The 20,880-nt window shown below is 39.6% G+C and overlaps 1 protein-coding gene across 4 annotated transcripts in view; it reads right to left on the minus strand.

Moving 5' to 3' along the window:
- Positions 1-765: 765 nt before the first annotated feature.
- The window catches only part of PTPN11 (protein tyrosine phosphatase non-receptor type 11), a 28,418-nt gene continuing 8,303 nt past the window's right edge, over positions 766-20,880 (minus strand). For 2 of the 4 annotated variants that reach the window (XM_049806201.1, XM_049806203.1), the window contains 12 exons: positions 20,128-20,244; positions 19,494-19,607; positions 14,350-14,446; positions 13,658-13,737; positions 13,375-13,533; positions 8,840-8,971; positions 7,787-7,941; positions 7,015-7,082; positions 6,190-6,341; positions 2,370-2,482; positions 2,040-2,141; positions 766-987 (listed from right to left, as the gene is read on the minus strand). In XM_049806201.1, coding sequence (XP_049662158.1) covers positions 2,072-2,141; positions 2,370-2,482; positions 6,190-6,341; positions 7,015-7,082; positions 7,787-7,941; positions 8,840-8,971; positions 13,375-13,533; positions 13,658-13,737; positions 14,350-14,446; positions 19,494-19,607; positions 20,128-20,244 — 1,257 coding nt within the window. In that variant the 3' untranslated portion in view covers positions 766-987; positions 2,040-2,071. The remainder of the gene's footprint in view (positions 988-2,039; positions 2,142-2,369; positions 2,483-6,189; positions 6,342-7,014; positions 7,083-7,786; positions 7,942-8,839; positions 8,972-13,374; positions 13,534-13,657; positions 13,738-14,349; positions 14,447-19,493; positions 19,608-20,127; positions 20,245-20,880) is intronic. The other 2 variants (XM_049806202.1, XM_049806205.1) reach the window with 2 other exon arrangements.

The following is a 20,880-nucleotide window of genomic DNA, read 5'->3' on the forward strand; positions in this document are numbered from 1 at the left end:
CCTTACTAAAAAACGAGAAGGCTCAACAGCTTCCACCTCCCCAACAGAAGGGGAAGAGGGTTACCTTATACTAAGGTAACAGCCTGCACAGTGGGTTACTTATTTCACTGCTTTTAATATGCTGTCAAGGTGTCATCATGCAACTTTTTAAAATACCTTAACTCTACAAGTTCAATCTCTTGCTTAATAGACAAACACAGACAAATTAACACAGACAAGTGTCCTCACAAACAGCTAGGCAGTGTCCTCACAAACAGCTAGGCCACTGTGCCTATGAAAGATACAGTAAATTTCTATTTTGGGTAGAGATCATGTAAAAGAAATCTTGTTTGAAGTAAAGGCTACCTTGCATAATCACTCAAAAATAGCCTATCCAGCCACTCAGCTAAGTCGTAATCAAAGCCATCAGTTATCACAAAAAGCACCTTCATATCAATAACTGCTCATCCCTATGAAATTCAGTCTGAGTTTGAAATGTATCAGGACTAATTTTATCATGTAGCTGATTCTATTCATGCTGGTGATCCACTGTTTTCAAACAATCAAGTATTGTTCCCATCAGTATTTTACATTAGTGTAACGGATTTATCCACATCAATGCTCTCCCCCCACCCCTCGCCCCCCACCCCGTCAAAATCCCACAACTGCTCAAATAAGGAAAAAACCCCAACTAATAGGCATACTGTGAAACAAAAATACTATTTAAAAAACAAATGGATGACAGTCCAACAGTTTGCGAGATTCAAAACTGACTCTACAAAGTAGTTGTCTACACTGTAGAAAGGATTTCCTTTTATTTGGAAAATGAGCAATTGTAAATCAGGTATCGGAGAGAAGACATATAAACAATCTTTAGATGGTCTTAAGTTTTGCCTACTGTTGAAGGATTAAAACCGTAAATAAAAAGGTACCAAGCCCTCAGGGTTCACCATTCATGTGAAGCTTCTTCCAGCTCTTTCCTGACCTTCTGAAAAACCATATTCATTTCTGGGAAAGGAAGGGAGAAGAAAATAAGAAGTTATTTAGGAAAAATAAAAGCAGTTATTTCCTATTCTGACATTATACAGAAGTGCTCAGTTTTGATTCAAGAAAGCCTTAAACTCAACCAAAAGTCTCAAACCTTTCTTATAAACTTTGTTTTATAAACTTATAAAGCACAGTACTTCGGCAGTAGAAGATGAGATTGTGTATAAACTTGGAAAGGTCCCTAGACTAAATGGATGACACATACTTACAGTTACCAAACAGAAAGGGAAAAGAGGATTTCTGAGGTCTTTAAAAACACAGGGGGAAAGATGACAAAAGGCTTTAAATTAGAATCCAAAAGAAGTTAATGACTAAAGACACATTAAATTCAAAGGTATTCCTTTGCTGTATTCACAGCCCATTAACTGAAGTATCAGATAAACTTATCAGCTAATAACCTATATATATATATTCAGTTGCCTGACTGCGAGAACAAAATTATAACAGGTATTTAAAATATAACAAAGAGAAACTACAGATTTCTCTCCCAGCAGAAGCAAGGATTTAATTTTTACTAGTAAGACAACAATACTACATGAACTGCTCACACCACGCAGTACAGCAGTAGCTTTGCTCATCACATCTTTTATGAGGCTGAGCATGAGATTAAGTGTTCTCTGAATCTCTTTAGATGCACAGAAAGCCTTATCAACCAGAAGCAAAGATCACTTTTAAAAGACGTGGAAAGTTCAGGCTGTAATTGCTACTCATCTTTTGCTAGCATGCAGAATTTCAGTCTCCTGAATAATAAAAGACTACCAACTTAGGTCACTGGTGAGTCAGGACATGAGAACAAAGCCCTAACTACCAAGCTAATATTCCACGTTGTTTTGAAACGGTAGACATACATGCAATTCAATCAAAATTAGCTTCTGGAATTTAAACACCCTAAGGTGGACAGATTACACGCATTTTGGGCATTACAAAGTCCTTCCTATAGTTCTTCTCATAGTCTGGTTTTGTGTCCATTTTCTCCAGGCTGGATACACACACTCGCTCCTGAACATACACACCTGCCTCTGCATGGAAGTCTCTGTACATCTTCTCATCTGAAACTTTTCTGCTGTTGCATCAGCCCCACATTTTCATATACTCTAGCACTATCTTCTCTCATTCTGAAATGAAACAAGTATTTACAGTCCAAAGCATCTAGTTGGAGAAAAACATATTTGTACATGCAATGCAATTCAGAGACAATTTATTTTGCTCAATTTATTTTAAGAGCAAAGCACAGGGCAACAGTCTAGGGCAGATTCTGTGGTAACTCATTCTCATTCGAGGTCCCTGAAAATTAGTCGGTACAGTTCAAAAAACTTACGCCTTAACAATAGAAGCAAACTTACTCTGGACATGTTGGGGTTGGGGTACAGGGTGGAAGAGGGCTCTGATCCCCACTTGTCTGGTCCGATAAAGAATATTTAATGTTTGTGTATTCGTGACCTTTTCTCTTACTCTTCTGTGAAGCAAAACACAACAAAAAGCCAGGTTTTTGATTACTAATAGAAAACAATCATTGAAGTAGTGCAGAAATTACATGTGTAACTAGCCATGTCTGTTTTTAGAAGAAAGATGTGTCTACAAGGAGAAGAAAGCTCAGTTCTGTAGATAACACATACAACATGGACAAGACCTAAAGGCTGGATTTAGCCATTGGTTACAAGACCTGAAAAGGCTCACTTTTCAATATTCCTCTCTCCACCACCATCTCCAGAAGAATATACCAACCTCATGAACCAGCATTCATACGCTACCTTCATCTTACTTGGCAGAAGAAACCACACTTCATTCTTTAATAGACAGTACCAGCCAGTGGGCTTCCCACTGACCTTATTTCCAGCTTGGAGATGTGGCCAAATGAGTAACAACGTTGTTTGCAAGATCTCTAATAAAATAACATCTTAGCCCATTAGGTTTGATATAAAAAGAACCCAAGCTGTTATTTGTATTCTGCAGCATATGTTACAAGCTGCAGCCAATTGTGCTGGCATTCATCTAAAGATACTGAAGGCTCCAGCAAGCAAAGCTACACTAGGAAAAGTAAAGGGATATGGCTTTCTTCCTTTCAAGGCAAACATTCACAACACATGCATACACCGAAAACTACACAGAAATTAAAGACACACTTTAAAGTTTTACAGGGTACTGGACTGGGGGGGGGGTGGAGGGGGTGTTTGTTGTTGTTTTTGTGTTGCCGTTTGTTTTTTTGTGTTCTTTGGTTTTGTTTTGGTTTTATTAATGCTCGAACAAGTACTAAATAACTGACCTGAATCAATCTCACAACGGAGGTTGTCAGAGCTGCTGGGGAGTTCTGGCTGCTGAGTTTCCATTAAGAACACTCTGTATAGCAATATAGGTTGAAGTTTTTCCAAGATGGCCTTCTGAGACTTACTCAAAACTTGCTCAACTTGTTCTGTTATTTTACTGAACTTCTCTCCCCTCTCAGCCTCCTACCTACTCCTGACAAATCACTTTCAAATAGATTACCAGTCCAGATCAATTACCTGGAAGGTTAATGCTAAAAAGTAAGATTTAAACACAACGCAAAAGTTCAAACTCTGCTGCATTCTAGTGTTATGGCTACAAACCCCCCACCTGCCAATAATATTCTGAAGCCCAAAATCCAGGGCTTGATTTCCACCCTCCCACTGCCCCCAACTGCACGATGAATGGCAGTTCATGTTACAGATGTACTGTACAGTAAAAGCAATTTAAAAAGAATCAGTCAGTTCTTCTATTACTTAAGCTGACAAACAGATAAAACAAGCCAATAAAAAGTAAATATCTGGCTTCTCTTCCTTCCACTTAATTCACTGTAATTATCCTTTCTAATTCAGAATAATAGAAATGTGGTAAGAATGACTTGTTTCCTAGATGTAGGAGAACATACACATTTCCACATGGGGAAAAAAACCACCCACCCAAATTCACTTTGCTTTTGTTTTACACTTGTAAGAAGAGAGGCAATATTTAACACAACACCTAACTCTATGAAATCTTGAGGCTCTCAGCATTGCAATGCAAAAGGGAATGCTAGCAGAGCAGGGCAATTTCTTCCTGAATACAAACAAAAAGCAGGCTTATCTATGTGAATGGGTGCAGCTATTCACATATCCACTTCTTCAGTCCAGCTGGTTTTAAGTCCTGCAGGACAACAGGTTAGCTAGTGTGACTACCTAATTTCTTATCAGAGCTGGCTTGGGTTCATCCAGATTGAAAAGCAGACAGGGAGCACAACCTCATATTGTTTCCTATAAAGGTGCCCTAATTGACTTCATCAGGTTTTTTTCCAGCTTTCACTGTTTGCAACTGTAATTAAAGCAAGCATAGAAAAGAAGGTTCCAGAAGTTAAAGTTTCTCAAAACGCAGCATTTCATTCCCAAACTATCTTACTGGGGTGATATTCAAGCATTCTGCATAGTATTCTACTACTTAGCCTTTTTTTTTCCTGCTCTATCAAAACAAGCTTTGGAGCATTCCCAATTCACCATATTTTTTTCAGGACATTAGTTGCTATAGTCACCACAAAGCTTTGCTTTTGTCTGACAAGTTCTATATAGTTTTATTCCTATAGCTGCCACTAGCCTTAGTTACAGGTCAAGACCTCCTGAAGTAAAGCAATGTTCTATCTATTTCCAGTTTCTTAAACTTTTATACCTGTGCCTTCTGAGCTAGTAATGGAATAGAGGATGAGACACAACTAACTGAGCCTCATCACTACAGGAGAAATACACTGCTCCACTCAATATCAAAATACTATTCAAAACCCATCAAAACGATCAAGAGAGACTTACAGATCTACTTTGTAAACGGCAGCAGCAGAAAAAGACCATATTCAAAAAGCTGAGGATACAAGGCTTGTATAATTACACACACATTCAAGATATGAAGCAGCTCTAAGGTGAAGTGAGACAACAAAGCCAGGGAAAAAAGTACACCTGCGGGATTTCTTGTTCTTCACTTTGTGTCTAATCACCATCAGATCACACAACAGCTGTCCTGGGGAGAGGAATAAAGTCTCTATCCTCTCTGCTGAACAGTGCATCTACATCATGTAGGCAAATATAAAATAAGCTCTGCCACACTCCAAAGCAGCCAGAAGCCACACAAGAGTGCCAAGCCCAAGCTGGCACACTCCATCTCTAAACAGGGATTACATCTTACACCTGGCACTGCGCTAACCCTGTCGTTCCCCACATCTGCCTGATCAGTTGTGTGGGTTTATCTCCTTCTCAGCAGCAAACCAGCTGCAGAAGGAAAGATACTGAAATCCTGAAACAAAAAGATAAAAATCCCAGATGACCAGAGGTTAGGGCAGAGAATGAAAGCAACGGTGTGTAGATTGTCAGTTCTTTTTACAAAATGAGGTAACTTCTGTAAAAGACTGTAGAGTTTGAATGCAATGAAGTACTTAAACAGGAAGAGTGAGGTGAAGGTCTTGTGGTTGTCACCACATATTCCAAAACTTTTCTAATCTTACTACACCAAATCACGCCTCTAACTGCTTTTTGTTGGACATTGTACTGCAAGATCACCGCAGTCATTCTTTCATCTTTCAGTCCAATATACTTACCTCTTACTAATAAACATGTACTTTAAGACTCCAAAATCGGTATTAGAGTGACTAGTATTTGAATTTGATTATCATACTTTAGAAATACAGTTAACAGGTTTGAAATCTCTTTAAAACTCAACAGAACACAAGGTTCTGTATTAATTAACAGCCTTAACTCTTATTCTTCTTGCACAGAGAACTAGATAATATTAAGAGAATTTGAGATCTGGCGTGCAGGGACTGGGGGACTGGGAGGACAGGATCCTCTACATGCAAGCATTTTCATGGAAGGTAAACCAGCACTAGTTGCAGTCATATGGAGAAGCCTCTCAGATTGCTCATTTTCTTTCTCTGTCAGTGGCCAAACACACTGGTTTTATTTTACAATTTTCTAATTCCACCTAATACTTTAATTAATTCTTAAGCATAATGAATTGAAACATAGACTAATTTCTCTGAACAGGGTTAACAGGTTACTGTCCCAGGCTTTTCACAATGCATTGGTTATACAGCCAGCAGTCATGCCTCCGAAAGTCACAGGTGGCAACTCTGCTCCCTGCTCAAATGATAACACATTCCTATGTAACATTTTACACTTAGGACAAATATACCTGCTCCTCTTCAATTCTGCGCTGTAGCGTTTCAATGTAGTGCTGTACTGCCATGTAAATAAATCTGTACTGTGCTTCTGTCTGAACCATTCCTGACCGTTGGGACCTCACCATCTGAATGGTCTTTGGAACATCAATATCACAGTCCACACCTAGGAAGAATAATCATAATGTTAAGAACAGTAAAACAAAATTTATCTTTGGAGGAGAGATTGGTCTCATCTTCCAGCAGAACACAGTGTAGTTGAATGATCTTGCAATAAGCAAGATTGCTAACATTTAACACAGAGGATTCGCCCTTGACTTCTAATATACAGATCTGTAGAACTGTAACATAACATGGAAAGCTGTCCTGAGGGACAAAACTGCATCATTTCATGCTGGTCCGAGACAACTTTAAATGCAACCTAGCTCAACATACATGCCAAGTTGCTGTTTACAGCAGTTTATGCATAGATACAACACCATTCTCAAAAAACAAGTTGCTCAAATTCAGCATGCCTGAGTATACTGACCACCACACACTCATGAATGATTTTAAAAGAAAAACAGAAAAATAAATAATACAAATAATAATAATAAAAACATAATCAGACTCCTGGCTAATCCTCAGCTGAAAGTTTTCATTATGCTGAACTGGAACAGGGCTTCAGCACTTTGAATTCCAGCTAAGTCAAGAGGAATGAGCAAGTCCCTTCTATGCCAAACACACATGTCTAGTTTGTAGCATCACTAGAATCCTCTATTCTATCAACACTCCTGTTGTTTTAGTGTGATGTAGCTGTCAATGTCCCACAGGAAACTAAAAGTGAGAGAGGAACCTACCTTTTTCTCTGATTATGTCAATAAGAATATCAATCACAATGAAAGTTCCTGTTCGCCCAATCCCAGCACTGTAAAAAGAGAAGGGGGAAAAAAAAGTTAGTTGTTTCACTCTTTCTAAACAGACACCAAAACACCAGTCCAAGTAAGAGTCTAACATTAAGAGACATTAGACTTCCAAATCATAGTCAAGAGTCAAATCAAACCAAAAAGTCAAAAATAACTAGACACCTAATCAACTTAGCATGGAAGAGACAGAAGTCAGAACAACACTTTTGTGCCTCAGCATTTATTAACGTCCTTGAATCAGAAAAAAACCTACAAGCTCAGATCTAACATTTCCTTGCCTTATAAGTAGTATCTCATTTATAAGCCAAGACTGAGGAGAGAGCACTCACAGGAGGTGGGATGGGATACTAGAATTTCCATCATCCTGCACCTGAAATGTATCTAGCCAACACTGGTACCACCTTCTCATACAACATCAGAAATTCTTATTCATACACACGTACACTCTGAAAGACAGCCTGCTTCAAAGCTAACCATTTGACACCTATCTAGGATATATCATTTTGCAAAACAGAAAGCACAAACACCCTGACAGATCAAAGTATGAGTAGCTCTCAGGGAAATCTGTCTTCTTTTAAAGTTTTGCATCTCCCACCGCCAAAAAAAAAAAAAAGAAAAAAAAGAAAAAAAGAAAAAAAGAAAAAGGTATCAAACCTCCAAAAGAACTCCAAAGGCATAGCAGGAAAGGCATAGCGTATCACCATACCTGCAGTGGACCACAACTGGTCCCGCATCAGAAATGCTCTCTTGCTTATGGTGCACCTCCTCTAGAAAGTCTAGTACACCACCAGGGTCACTTGGGACTCCATGATCAGGCCAAGTTCTGAAGTGATATTGCCAGACTGTTCTCTCTGTGTTCCCCTGGAAGGAAGATGCCAACACATGAAAACAAAATCCTTCAGATCAAAATCCAGCTAAAAGCATTTATGTGGCAAAGTTGAGTCATATCAGAAGGTGGCGTATCCAACCTGCTGTTCAGTATCCACAGCACCACAACTCTCTTAAAGGAGAGAGCTAGCCAGAGTTCTTCCTGGCCTGACAAGTCAATCACACCATCTGCTTCCTCAGCTCCCTCTTTCTCATGCAGTTGTTTCCAACAACATTTCCATCCTCACCTTTAGAAGCCACGGCAAAGTTCTGTCTGAGGGTGACCAACAGCAAGGGACCTTCGCCTGTCATACTCATCATTCATACCTAGTGGCACTTACATTATGCACTTATTCCCACTCAGCTCCATCTCACAGACATACCAATGTGACACATCCTGCTTATTTGCTTCTTACACAATTCATTTTGCACCCTGATCCAAATTGTTCCTTAACAAGGAAGTGCTACTTCCATACTAGTTAACTGTTTCCTTCCTCATCTTTTGTATTCCTTCCCTTAAGTGTTCTTTCTACGTACTGGACCCATACACAACCATTTTCTTATAGTGCAACCACCTCCATGAAAGAGAGCAAATGCCTATCTAGATCCAAGTGTGATTACTTAAAAGCACCATCTCTCTTTCCAGATTTCCCCAAAGCTTTGCAGCTGCACATCTTCCGCCAAAAATTGCTTAGGTGCAAGAATCTTCAATTATCCCAAGGACAAAGAGAAAGATGTACAGAACTAAACCTGGAGCTTCAAAGGAAGAGACAGGTCTCAATTTATTAATCTCTTAGTGCTTTTATTGATTCCAAAGAAACAGTCTATTTCTGCAAACTTTTTTTGTGATGTGCAACCCAAATTAAAAGGACAGAGTTACTAACATACTTACTTGCCCAACTTTAGAAAGCTTAAGTTCTCTTAGTGTGTAATCGTGTGCTGCACTCTCCTTGACATTCCTAACACGCATAACACCATACTCCTTTAGGGAATATTCATCAGGCCAGTACTTGACACACTTACTCTGCAAGATTTAAAAAAAAACCACAAAACCAAACAAAACCAACAACAACAACAAAAAGGAGTAATTAGTAAGAAGAAATGCTGGTTCATAAACTGAAGAAAGGCTGGTTCATAAACTGGTTACCAAACACATTTCTGAAGCTTTCATTTCTGAATACATAGGGGACAATTATTAGCATCAACTGGACAGCTAGCTAACAAGGTAAAGAACATTTTAGGGGGAAGTTTCACTTCCCCATAACAAACACTGGATGATTTCAGACAAACAGGTACAGGCAATCTCTCCTTTCAGCAGCTTTCACGATCATCTTAGTATCTGCTTTGCCTCGATAGTTTCAAAACCCAGAGATTAAAATACTGTTACTTGTATCTCCACCCAACTAAAGGTTTCAAAATACTGAGAATTTCCAGTAGAATGCTGCAGCCTTACAGGCTATTCTACAATCAAAACCCAACAGGCTGCAAAATAAATACAAGTCAGAGGTATAAGCTGTTTTTTGCAGAAATTAAACTTGGATGCTTGCATTTTCATGACTTAGAGCAGAAAAGGCTAGCATAGCTCTCTAATTCAATCACCAAAGCAACAAAGAATTGTTCCCTGTGGCAGGGGACTGAAGCCTCATGTGTCGGTAGCTTCCGAAATGTAGAGCTTTTGGCATGCTACTTCTCTCTCAAGATCATCTTTGGCCAGGGATATATTCCATCCACTGCAGAACAGATTCACCTATTACTACTTTGATTTGCTTCCTGTGACAGTTCAGGAAAGAGCAACTCCTGTTAGCCTGTGAATGCTGTCCCGGTTTCAGCTGGGATAGAGTTAACTGTCTTCCTAGTAGCTGGTACAGTGCTATGTTTTGAGTTCAGTATGTGAAGAATGTTGATAACACTGATGTTTTCAGTTGTTGCTCAGTAGTGTTTAGACTATAGCCAAGGATTTTTCAGCTTTTCATGCCCAGCCAGCGAGAAAGCTGGAGGGGCACAAGAAGTTGGCACAGGACACAACCAGGGCACCTGACCCAAACTGGCCAATGGTGTACTCTATACCATGTGACGTCCCATCTAGTATAGGAACTGGGAATTGGGGGGGGCGGGGATTCGCCACTCCAGGGACTAGTTGGGTGTCGGTCAGCAGGTGGTGAGCAATTGCCCTGCGCATCATTTGTACATTCCAATCCTTTTATTACTACTGTTGTCATTTGATTAGTGTTATCATTATCATTATTAGTTTCTTCTTTTCTGTTCTATTAAACCACTCTTATCTCAACCCAGGAGGTTTACTTCCCCCCCCTCCCCCCCCCGATTTTCTCCCCCATCCCACTGGATGGGGGGGAGTGAGTGAGCGGCTGCGTGGTGCTTAGCTGCTGGCTGGCGTTAAACCACGACAATGCAATACGAGTCCACACAGTATCAAATGAGAAATTACAGTGGGTATATAGATGCAGCTTCCAGCAAATAGCAAATGCAGACCAAACACCAAGTACTACAGAGAAATATTTCCTATTTGCAGTTACTACTGCATATTTATGAGAAAAAATGGCAATAAGAAAGTTCCTTCTGCCAACACAAGATACAGTAAGAGATGATCGAACACATGCTTTCCAGCCTACATAGGCAACAAGATGCTTTTTTGTTACTTTTGCCCTTCTTTCCCTGCCATCTCCAAAAGAGTACAAGCTGAAGAAAAGATGTTGATCCTAGTCTATACCAAAATAACTTGCAGTTTCAATACAGAACTCTGAACACAAGAGCAGTTGGTACAGCAAGTCTGAAGAGTAACATGCAATGTTAAAATAAGCTTTAGTCTGATAGAGGGTATGCATGTGTTATTGGCTTGATGGACTGCCTCCAAAACACCACTATTTTAATTTGTAAGTATTTGCTGCTTCTACAGTGCATTCTAAAGCATATTCAGAACTCTATGCAGATCTGAGACGTTTCATAGTTCCTCACTTCCTTAGGCAATGTGCTCTTGAAGTCATCTCTGATGCAGAGGTTTCTCTCCTTTCTGCAGATCTGAAAGCATCTTGGGCCGAGATAAATGTCGTGGTTTAACCCCAGCCAGCAACTAAGCACCATGCAGCCGCTCACTCACTCCTCCCCCCAAGCCAGCGGGATGGGGGAGAAAATCAGGAAGAGAAGTAAAACCTGCAGGTTGAGATAAGAACGGTTTAATAGAACAGAAAAGAAGAAACTATTAATGATAATGATAACACTAATAAAATGACAACAGTAATGATAAAAGGATTGGAATGTACAAATGATGCGCAGGGCAATTGCTCACCACCTATTGATCAACGTCCAGTTAGTCCGTAAGCGGCAATCCCCCTGCCCCCACTTCCCCCAGTTCCTATACTAGACGTGACGTCCCATGGTATGGAATACCCTGTTGGCCAGTTTGGGTCAGGTGCCCTGGCTCTGTCCTGTGCCAACTTCTTGTGCCCCTCCAGCTTTCTCGCTGGCTGGGCATGAAAAGCTGAAAAATCCTTGACTATAGTCTAAATACTACTGAGCAACAACTGAAAACATCAGTGTTATCAACATTCTTCGCATACTGAACTCAAAACATAGCACTCTATCCCAGCTGAAACCAGGACAATAAAAAAGATTTCATTTTATATCAGGACTTTTATTTGCAATTCTTGAATAAGTGAAATAGGCATCAAGGAAAAATAAAAGAATAAAGAAAAAAATATCAATGCATGCGGCAGTGATTAAGTAATCGGACATTAAAATGTTTTATACAACTAGAGCACAGAAAACAGGCTTAGCAAAATTCTTAGCAAAAAGAATCATGGAAGAATTGCAAAGGAGCACAGGCCATTCAGTAGGTTACCAAAAAAAAAAAAAAAAAATTATTATTCAAGTCAACTCTTCCAAAACAACCCCATAATTTATTTGTCCTCTTCCAAGAAAATGACCTAAGAGGAAGGTCACTGGAAAGGGGTAGCTTCTCCCTCCCTCAGAGCATTCTCAGGAAGAAAACACAAATCATGTCCCTTTATAAGGCTAATGGATGGGCAGAAGTTTACAAAGCCTAAAAAGATCTGCAAGACAGAGTCTAATGGTTTCTACAGACATCACCAATGGCAGCTTTGATACCTAGATTAGTAAGAGAAGCCCATAAAATCTACTGCTATTTGTCTTCAGTACCTATACACAAAGCCTGTTTTTTTGTGGCAGTGGTAAGGAACCCCTGCAATTATCAGTCATCCATAGAAATACACTAGCTATACTTTCAATTCAATTTTTTTCAAAAGTGACGCTCATCTAACACGATAACAGTTCTCCATTCAGAAACAGATCATTGGATTATTGAAAAAGTGGACAATGGTATGTGGAAAAAGCAGACAAACAAGAGAGAGCACACACATGAAATTGAACAGAAGCAACACATTCCAAAGATAAAGCTACACTATACACAGGAAGCGGTATGTGACCGTTGCCAGAATATCACTATTCAACTATTTCCTATTCTTTCCTGCCATATGTCATTAGAACCCAGAAACAAAGTAATAGCCTCAGATTTGCCAGAAGACAGACAAGATCTCTGTACTTAAAAGGTAAAATGGAGGTTCTTGGGATACACCCTTGCAGGAAAATTTCCTCTTTCAGAGCATTAAATACTGCCAGAGCAGTTCACAAGGTGTTTGCAGATTAGCAAGGCTGAACAGGCAGCTGTGTTCATGCAGAACAGGGCAGTCAAAGGTAAAGAACCTGACTTCAATTCCTAAAGTGCTAAAACACACCTGGCTGGGGGATTCCTAACAAGGTACAGTTTCAGCTGTAATCACTAGCTCAGCACATAATAAGAATGTTATCAAATTCAAGCATAGAAAGTAAAGTCAGAAGAGAGAATAGCATTCTAGTAGTCTAGTAAATGTGACTTGAATAAGATGAATCTGGGGCAACAACTTTCACTTCATCTTGTAGTTTTTAGGCAAAAAGCAGTATCATCTACATTCATTCTTATAATAATAAAGTCCCACAATTCTGCTTTTCTACTGAAGTCTATACAGGCTTGGTAAGCTAAAATAAATGGCAATACTTTTGTTACAGGAACAGAGAGTTTACCCTTTCAAGTACACAGAATGCCTGTCTGGCTTCATCTCACATTCCAGTGCCTCATTCGCTGAATAATGTTAAAATACATAGAATTACATTCAGTAGTTAAAATTTAATCAGTCAACACTTAAAAAAGGGAGGCCTGATGATACGATAGGAGTATACCCTCAATTTCCACCAGCACCAATAAAAAAAGGACACTCAGCACCTTCCAGGTCTCCAAAGACAGTGGTGGCACACCAGATTTCAGCATATAGATCAATATAACCAAGTCAGTTTAGTCCTTACTTGCATTCAAATGTCATGACCTTTCCCAAGGCCAGTTTGAGAGTCTGTTTTTACCTTTCCTCTTTCAACTTCTTTTGTTGTCATAACAATAACTCGAGAATTCTCCTGGAACACCATCCTCCAAAAATCATTCACTGTATTCTGTAGGCAACCTTGAGTAGCGATGTAGCTTTTTTTTGGCTTTGAGTTGTTGCACTTGGTTTCAAACTCAGGCTAGAGAAAAAAAATTAACAAATGGTGACAAATGATTACAAGACTAACTTGGATTTAGGTGAGTATTTTAAAGAGTAGGCATTGTCTGTGCCAACAAGGCTCCTGTAGGTATGAGTATACTTACCATAATAATATTAGCATTGATATAGTCTGAAACAGGTTCATTTGGATCACCATCATGTAGAACAACTCTGGTATGATCAACTGGAAGAATATATATGAATGTTAAGCACTTGCATCCTACAGTTGTGAACACACAGCTATTTTTAAATATCCCACAGACAGGTAGATTTCTTACTGCTACCAGAAGCTATTAGGTTATCAAACTCAGTAAATTAGTGGCTAGAATATTCAACTTTTCCTCTTCTGCTGTTTCTTAAAACAAGTGGCCAATTCATAACAAGCTAGATCAAAGTAAGTGTTCATGACCCCTAGTAACTCATGAGTACATGGACAGTCAAGCACTAAGTCAAGGCAAACGGCTGCTGGATTTGCACCATGCACTTTTGTACCACAATTAATCCTCTTAGTTTAAGCATTCCAGTTTACTGAATAACAGTTTAGGGATGTGGTGTTTTTAAATGAAAGCTGAAGATAAAAACATTTGGGAATCAAAATATTGGTATCTACAAAGTGCAAATGTTTGAACACAAATTGGAAATTGCATGGGCTAATACTGACAACATAAGAGGGGAAATTATCACTAAAGAGAAGAAAAAGCACAGTGGTACTTAATTAGCCCTGTATTTATGAGCTAAAAAAACCCATAGAGAAGTAGCAGGCTTATGCTATAATGAAAAAAAAATTAATACTTACAGGGTAAAATGTTTTTGTATCTATTTTTGTTTTTGTTTTCTTGACGCTGACCTTCTTTACGGCTATAGAGGAGTTTGCATTCTTGCTGCTGTAAAGTCTAAATAAAACCAACACAAATAACTGGGTTTAATAAAAGCAGTATGAACTGTTTCACCATCATTATAGCAATCCTTTCTCACAAAAATGATGATACTTGATTATAATGCCAGAGAGTCAGAGAAAGAGAGAGAGGTACTGAATTTCTCCATCCAGACTTAGTACAGCATTGCTTCCAAGATATGTAAGAAACACAGGAGCATGAGTGACAAGGCAAGCTGTTTTCCACCTAATAATTAGAAACACCTATAAATTCAAAGCTTCTGTAAACCAAACTATAACCAGCAAGTCCTCATGATACTGTTCTGACCAAGCAGACCCAAGTTTTAGGTGTAACTGGTTACAAAGGACCACAACAAAATTTTGCCTGTGGAAATCTTGCCATTGTAAAAGGCATGCTAAATAAACCAAACAACACAAGCAGCATTCTACAGAGCAGGTCCAAATAAACATATTTATCACTAGGTCTTTCTCGCCAAGCATAAAAGTTAGGAGTACTATTGCATTTCTTTTTGCTGCATCAGGCATGTAAGGAGTTTAGAAATTTCTACTGAACTGGCATTAGCTTTAGTACCAATAAAGATTAGTAACTAATGCGTTCAAAATATTGCCAGCCTGCAAAGGAGTAAGGCACTTTGTGATCCAGTGTTTCTGTACCCAAGCTGTATTGGATTCCTCTAGGCCTTATCAGCCGTCTTCCTCTCCTTCAGCTACAGCAAGTCTGTAGTAACACTGCTAGCAAGCCCCTAAAACAAGTCCCTGAGAATATAAAGGCTGTGCAACAGCAATGCCACAATAGCGGATCCTTGCAAGCTGCAGCCAGATGAACTCCAGACAGCCAAAGAGGAGGAAGGAGCATACAGAAAACGCAACAAAGCATATCAACACAAGCAGCTGTATTTAAGCACAGTGAAAAGTCCTTCAGCAGTCAGAAGCAGAATATTAGGTAGATATTGTTGTCTACTCCCCCAAAACAAACTCCACAGGGGAAGTTGGTACATGGAAGTCCCAGTACCTACAGGGGGCCTACAGGAAAGCCAGAGAGGGACTTTTTACAAGGGCATGTACTGATAGGATAAGGGGTAATGGCTTTAAACTGAAAGAGGGTAGATTTAGATTAGATGTAAAGAATAAGTTCTTCATTGTGAGGGTGGTGAGGCACTGGAACAGGTTGACCAGAGAAGTTATGGATGTCCCATCCCTCGAAGTGTTCAAGGCCAGGCTGGACTGGGCTTTGAGCAACCTGGTCTAGTGGAAGGTGTCCCTGCCCATGCAAGGGGTGTTAGAACTAGATGATCTTTAAGGTCCCTTCCAACCCAAACCATTCTACCATTCTATGAATGCTACAGTATTTCCAAAGGTATGGACGAGACAAGTACGATGCCAATGTACAACCCAACACCACAGCCACGTAACACTTTTTAAGTGCTCCAATGATTCTCTTCTACCAACACAAGGCCATTTCACTAAACCAGTAAAAAATTTTGCACAGACTTTCTCATATTATTCTGTTGGTAGAGGAAGGGGGGCATTAGGTAACTACAGAGTTATCCATAAATCATCCTAGTGTAGAAACAATAAATCTGCATGGTGATTTCTCCTGTTGGCAAGGAGCTAATTTCTCAGTACCTGGTTCACAGTTAATATAACAGGGACAACAGCAATTCCATACTTCACAGCCATGCTGCTTAGCAGCAAGTCTCCCTACGTGCAATGAAGCTGGAGGGACCAGAATCTTGATGTCTTTGTTCCAAGTTTTAATCTCCAAAGCAGTACTGGCCTGACTAAAAGGAAGACTCAGGCTTTGGAAGCTGCTCCCCTTGTTATTACCACCCTTAATGCTCTTGCAGAGATTGCTTTTACTTTAAAGCTTGGGCATGTCAGGCACATTGGCTCACTTCTATTTCAGTCTCTCTTATTGTTACGGCCTCACTTAGTGACCTTGGACAATTAGGCTCATCCTAAAGACAGGGAAACCAAAGAACAAAAGCAATACATGAGAACTGTGAGGTTTCATGCTCATGAAGCAAAGACAGAAAACATATCCCCATAAAGCATTACTTGCTACTGCTAGCAATGGGTGAAACAGCACTTTGCAGTAAGCTCATCTCTTGCCATACTGTGTGTCTTTATAGTGCCATTACCACAGAGCACCTTTACATGCTATTAACACTTTTGAGTCTCAGCCAAGTGAAATGCCAAGCAAAAGAAGCAAAGGCTAAACTTTGCTAGCAGGTGTGGAAACCAGAGCTTCAAACACATCTTCACTTCACACAGTTAATTATTATTGCTTTCAGCATCCCTGAGGAGAGATCCATGAGCACCAGTGACTTCTAACAAGCCCATTAAGAGATGTACACAATGCAACAATAAATCTGAAACATAGTCCTCAATGTCACTACAACATCCAAGCATTAAGCTCACCAAACAGCCATTTTTCAGAAGCAAAAACATTACAAGGACTGTCAACATTTCTGTCTAGTGGTTCACAGGACAAGAGGTACATTCTTAAATATGCCTGAAGGCAAGTAATTTATAACTACCATCTGGACTGCTAAATCATAAACAGCTCAGGCAGAGAGCCTTGGACAACCTGGAGTTTGCCCCCCTGCCTCCTGCCACCAAGGCTGACAGCTATAGCTTACCTGAGGTGAATGAAAAAGCATGACACTAAAACTGCTATGAGATTGCTTCATTTCTAAAAACACAGTGGGGAAAAAAGTAAGGTTTTGTGCTGACCTCACTAACAGCAGTGAAGGGGAAAGTGGAATGTCTCACAGGTAAAATCCTTCATTTCTTACATTTACTTTTTCTGTAAGACTTCTAGCTTGCTAGCAAATACATTTCTTCAGGAAAGTCACAAGACAAGAAAACAATTTGCTTCTAAGGACCAACTGGTAAATCCATTACAAGACTAATTTATTCAACAAAGACCAGAGGTCAGAAAAGAAGTCATAAGTGTCAAGTAATAGTCCAGTCATGTTTTGACAAATCAACAATCCATTCCTAAATGCATTCCACAAGAATGCTTCCCTTAAGAAAAAAAAAACAAAACAAAAAAACCCTTTAATTCACATGTCTTCTAGTATTACAAGAAGGCACCAATTACAAGAAGGGCAAGTCAACAGGGCACACTTTTTCCTTTTTATGCCCTCTGAATAAGAATAAGGTATGCCTAGAGTCTCCAGAAAAGCCAGCAGACAGCCTTTTCTTGGCTAACTTGCAAATATATGTTCAGGCTAAACCACACAGTGATCACAGGCACAATCTACATGACTGTATCATGATATGATAAAGCACACCACTAATCAGTCTTTAGAAAAACCAGTTAATTCTCATATGCAAATTTTAGCCATTAGAGCAGGTGTGGCTAATCTTCTTTACCCTTCAGGCCCCATATCAAAGTTCCTGTGTTGAACCCTGCAGGAGAAGCAATTCAAAGGTTGAGGCCATTTTACCTCCAGGCGAGGTTCACAAGCAATAGATGAGAACTGCTCCCCAGGTGATCCACCACTCTACTGTTAGGGTAAAACAGTCCCAAGTCCTCAGCAACAGCCAGAGTAGCCTCTGCTGGCTTGCTTCCCCCTCCAGGTAGGATTCTGACCATTCAGCAGTCCTGGGTCAAGGACTGCCCCTCCCCACCACCACCACACTGGGCACAGGGCAAGAGAGAGGAGAAAGCTTAATCCTCATTTTATGATTACCCCACTGCCATGACCTCACCTTCTTATATTCCATCCAAATTCGTAGTGAAATGCGTTACCTCTTTGGTGAGAGTCTTTTGCTTTTCATGGATTTATTTTTCTCCTCCTGACAATAATGTCACAGCAGACTTCATTCAGCTAATGAATATGTCTGATCAAAAAAGAGTTTCTTCAAGAATGGTTGCTTTGCAAATCTGTCACTATCCAAGAAGTTTCTCAGAATAGCATTACAAAGCCAAAACCAGCCTCTCTGTCAAAGATCACGACTTCGCAGTTTCCTGTTGCCATCTGCTGGTGAAGTTCCAGACTCCACTGTGGTTTTCTTGTGTGTGTGTTATAAACCAGTCCATTATATTTAAGACACTTCTAAGCTTTTGGCTATGACCATCACGTGCATGCAGCTGTTAAGTGACTCCAGTTGTCAGAGAAGGGTTAGGACCCAGGCTAGGCTCAAGTAGTTTGGAATGTGTTAGTTAACACTCACAATTTGGTCTACTTGAGAAATTAACAGTTTCAGCTGTATTTTCTTTCAAACATAAGCAGCTCCCTGAAATCATCAGGACTTCAAAGAAGGGGACAGCTGGGCCAGCGCAGCTATGTTACACGCACAAGAGGAGCACAGATAAGACAGAAGGAAAGGCAATGCTACTTTCTGGGAGGGATATGGAATTTTGGCCACAGGCAGAAATGAAATACCCAAACAAAACAAAAATAAATCTCCAGGAGTCCAAGGAATACATACAATCAGTGCTGCTTCACCTCCTAGCTTGCTACCACTACCACTTCACAATAGTTCTAAGATCCCCCAAAAATGGCTATCAAAAAGCCACAAACTCAAGGGCAAGAGCATATATTGACTGAGAAAGCACACTGAAGTTTCCTTCAGTCACCAAGAATAATGTAGGCTAGGAATTAGTCCTTTGCCTCCAGAAATGTTAATCCAGACTATAGACCTCCTCCTGTCCACATGAAGAAAAGGAACACAGGAATGAAAACAATTAATTGTCCTGGTGGGCCAGATAAAGTTGTACATAAGGCTCCCTCATGATGGGGAGGATATTCAGGAGGGATTGTGCTAGGTACTGAATGAATAGCATTGAAGAACTTAATTAGGTGTCAGAATCAGGAAAAAAGACAGGTATTTCAATCATTGTACTAGCAGACACAAGAGTGGAACTCATGAAATTGTGACACATGCTGTACCTGACGCAGGAGATGGGAGCAAGAACAGGGATCTGAAGTGACGGAAGGGGAGATGAGAAAATGTCAGGAAGGGAGTAACAAACCTAACTTTTTAGTAGTGTAGAGATTTAATACCATAACACTTAGAATGTAATGAAGTACCTCAAATTCTTCCCAGAAGCCCTGCTTGACTTTATCTGTAGTCTCTGCTAGCTTGCTTAGCTCTCGCACTCTGCTTTCAATCTCTGCAGCATTAATGCGGGTAGTATTCAGAGGCTAAGAAAGATACAAATGTTAAACAAAGGTATAACAAATGACAACTGTGAGAAGACAGTTAAAACACAAATCACCCACACTAAGTATATTTTATACTGTCAATTCTGGGATCCAGGCATCTATTTGGACTTCAAAACTTTACAATTCATACAATGAAGGGCAGTGAGGGTAGAGAGGAAGGGGGCAGGGAACAATTGCTTTTAGGTAAGGTCTCACAGTTGTTCTTCAATACATTAAGTTTTCTCATTTCTGGACTAGTCCTGCAGTCCCTATGGACCACGATGAAACCGAGAGAAGTTCTGCATGCATCAGAGACACAAGAGTCTATCCTTCACAGGCATATAAAAAATTCTTCCCATTTAAATTACTGACTTCATCATCCAGTTTCATGAAGTTTAATTCTTCATTTTTGCATCAGAAAAGAAAAAAAATTATGTCTCAGAACACATGGAAAAGCCTGCACTTCAACAATATATGCTGAAGTTAACAAAGCTTAGTGGTGTCTTCTCCATTCACTCACCTGCTTGAGTTGCAATACTGTGCCCAAAGTTTCTACCATAGGGTTCTTCTTGTAATGTTCCACTAGATCTGTCAGAGAGTCAAATTTCTCCCCTCCACCAACATCATATTTTAGATCCTTGAAAGACAGATGCTCATCAAAACAAACTCACTTCATACAATGATGCTACACTAACATCATCTTTAGGCTATGCAACATATGAGAAATTCTCTTTAAAACCATATATAGAAGAATCTAGTAAAAATCCTTCTGCTAAGGGATGGTAGAACCTTAATAAAAAGAAACACACACACTGTGGAGGACATTATCCTTTTTGTCATCTAACTGAAAATCATTTTATCTGCCTTTTCAGGAGAGCCAATTCCTTCTGAATTGAGGTGTAGTCAGTTCAAGCAGGCTACCTGAGCTACATGATTAGAATCCAGGAGATAACTTTGAAAATCAATTCACATTCCTGAAAGAGTATCATTGGGTCCTGAAAGGCTGGTATTGACTGGCACCATCCCTATTTTAAGGAAGCAGTGCTGAGTTAATTTCCTCAATGTCATAACAGTAAATCAAAGAGGCTTTCTTGAAGAAAAAAAAAAATTTGGTAGTTCAGCTTTTACAGTCTTGGTAGGCCATTTCTACCTCCAAACTATTTCTGTTATTGCATTTTAGTTGTTTTTAAAGAATTAAGTTGTTGCACTGTCTTTTAAGATAACAGAAGAAAAAGATAATGACAAAATCTGTGATTTTGTATATATTTTTGAT

This window comes from Accipiter gentilis, chromosome 7 (assembly GCF_929443795.1).
Source record: "Accipiter gentilis chromosome 7, bAccGen1.1, whole genome shotgun sequence".
Classification (NCBI taxonomy): Eukaryota; Metazoa; Chordata; class Aves; order Accipitriformes; family Accipitridae; genus Astur; species Astur gentilis.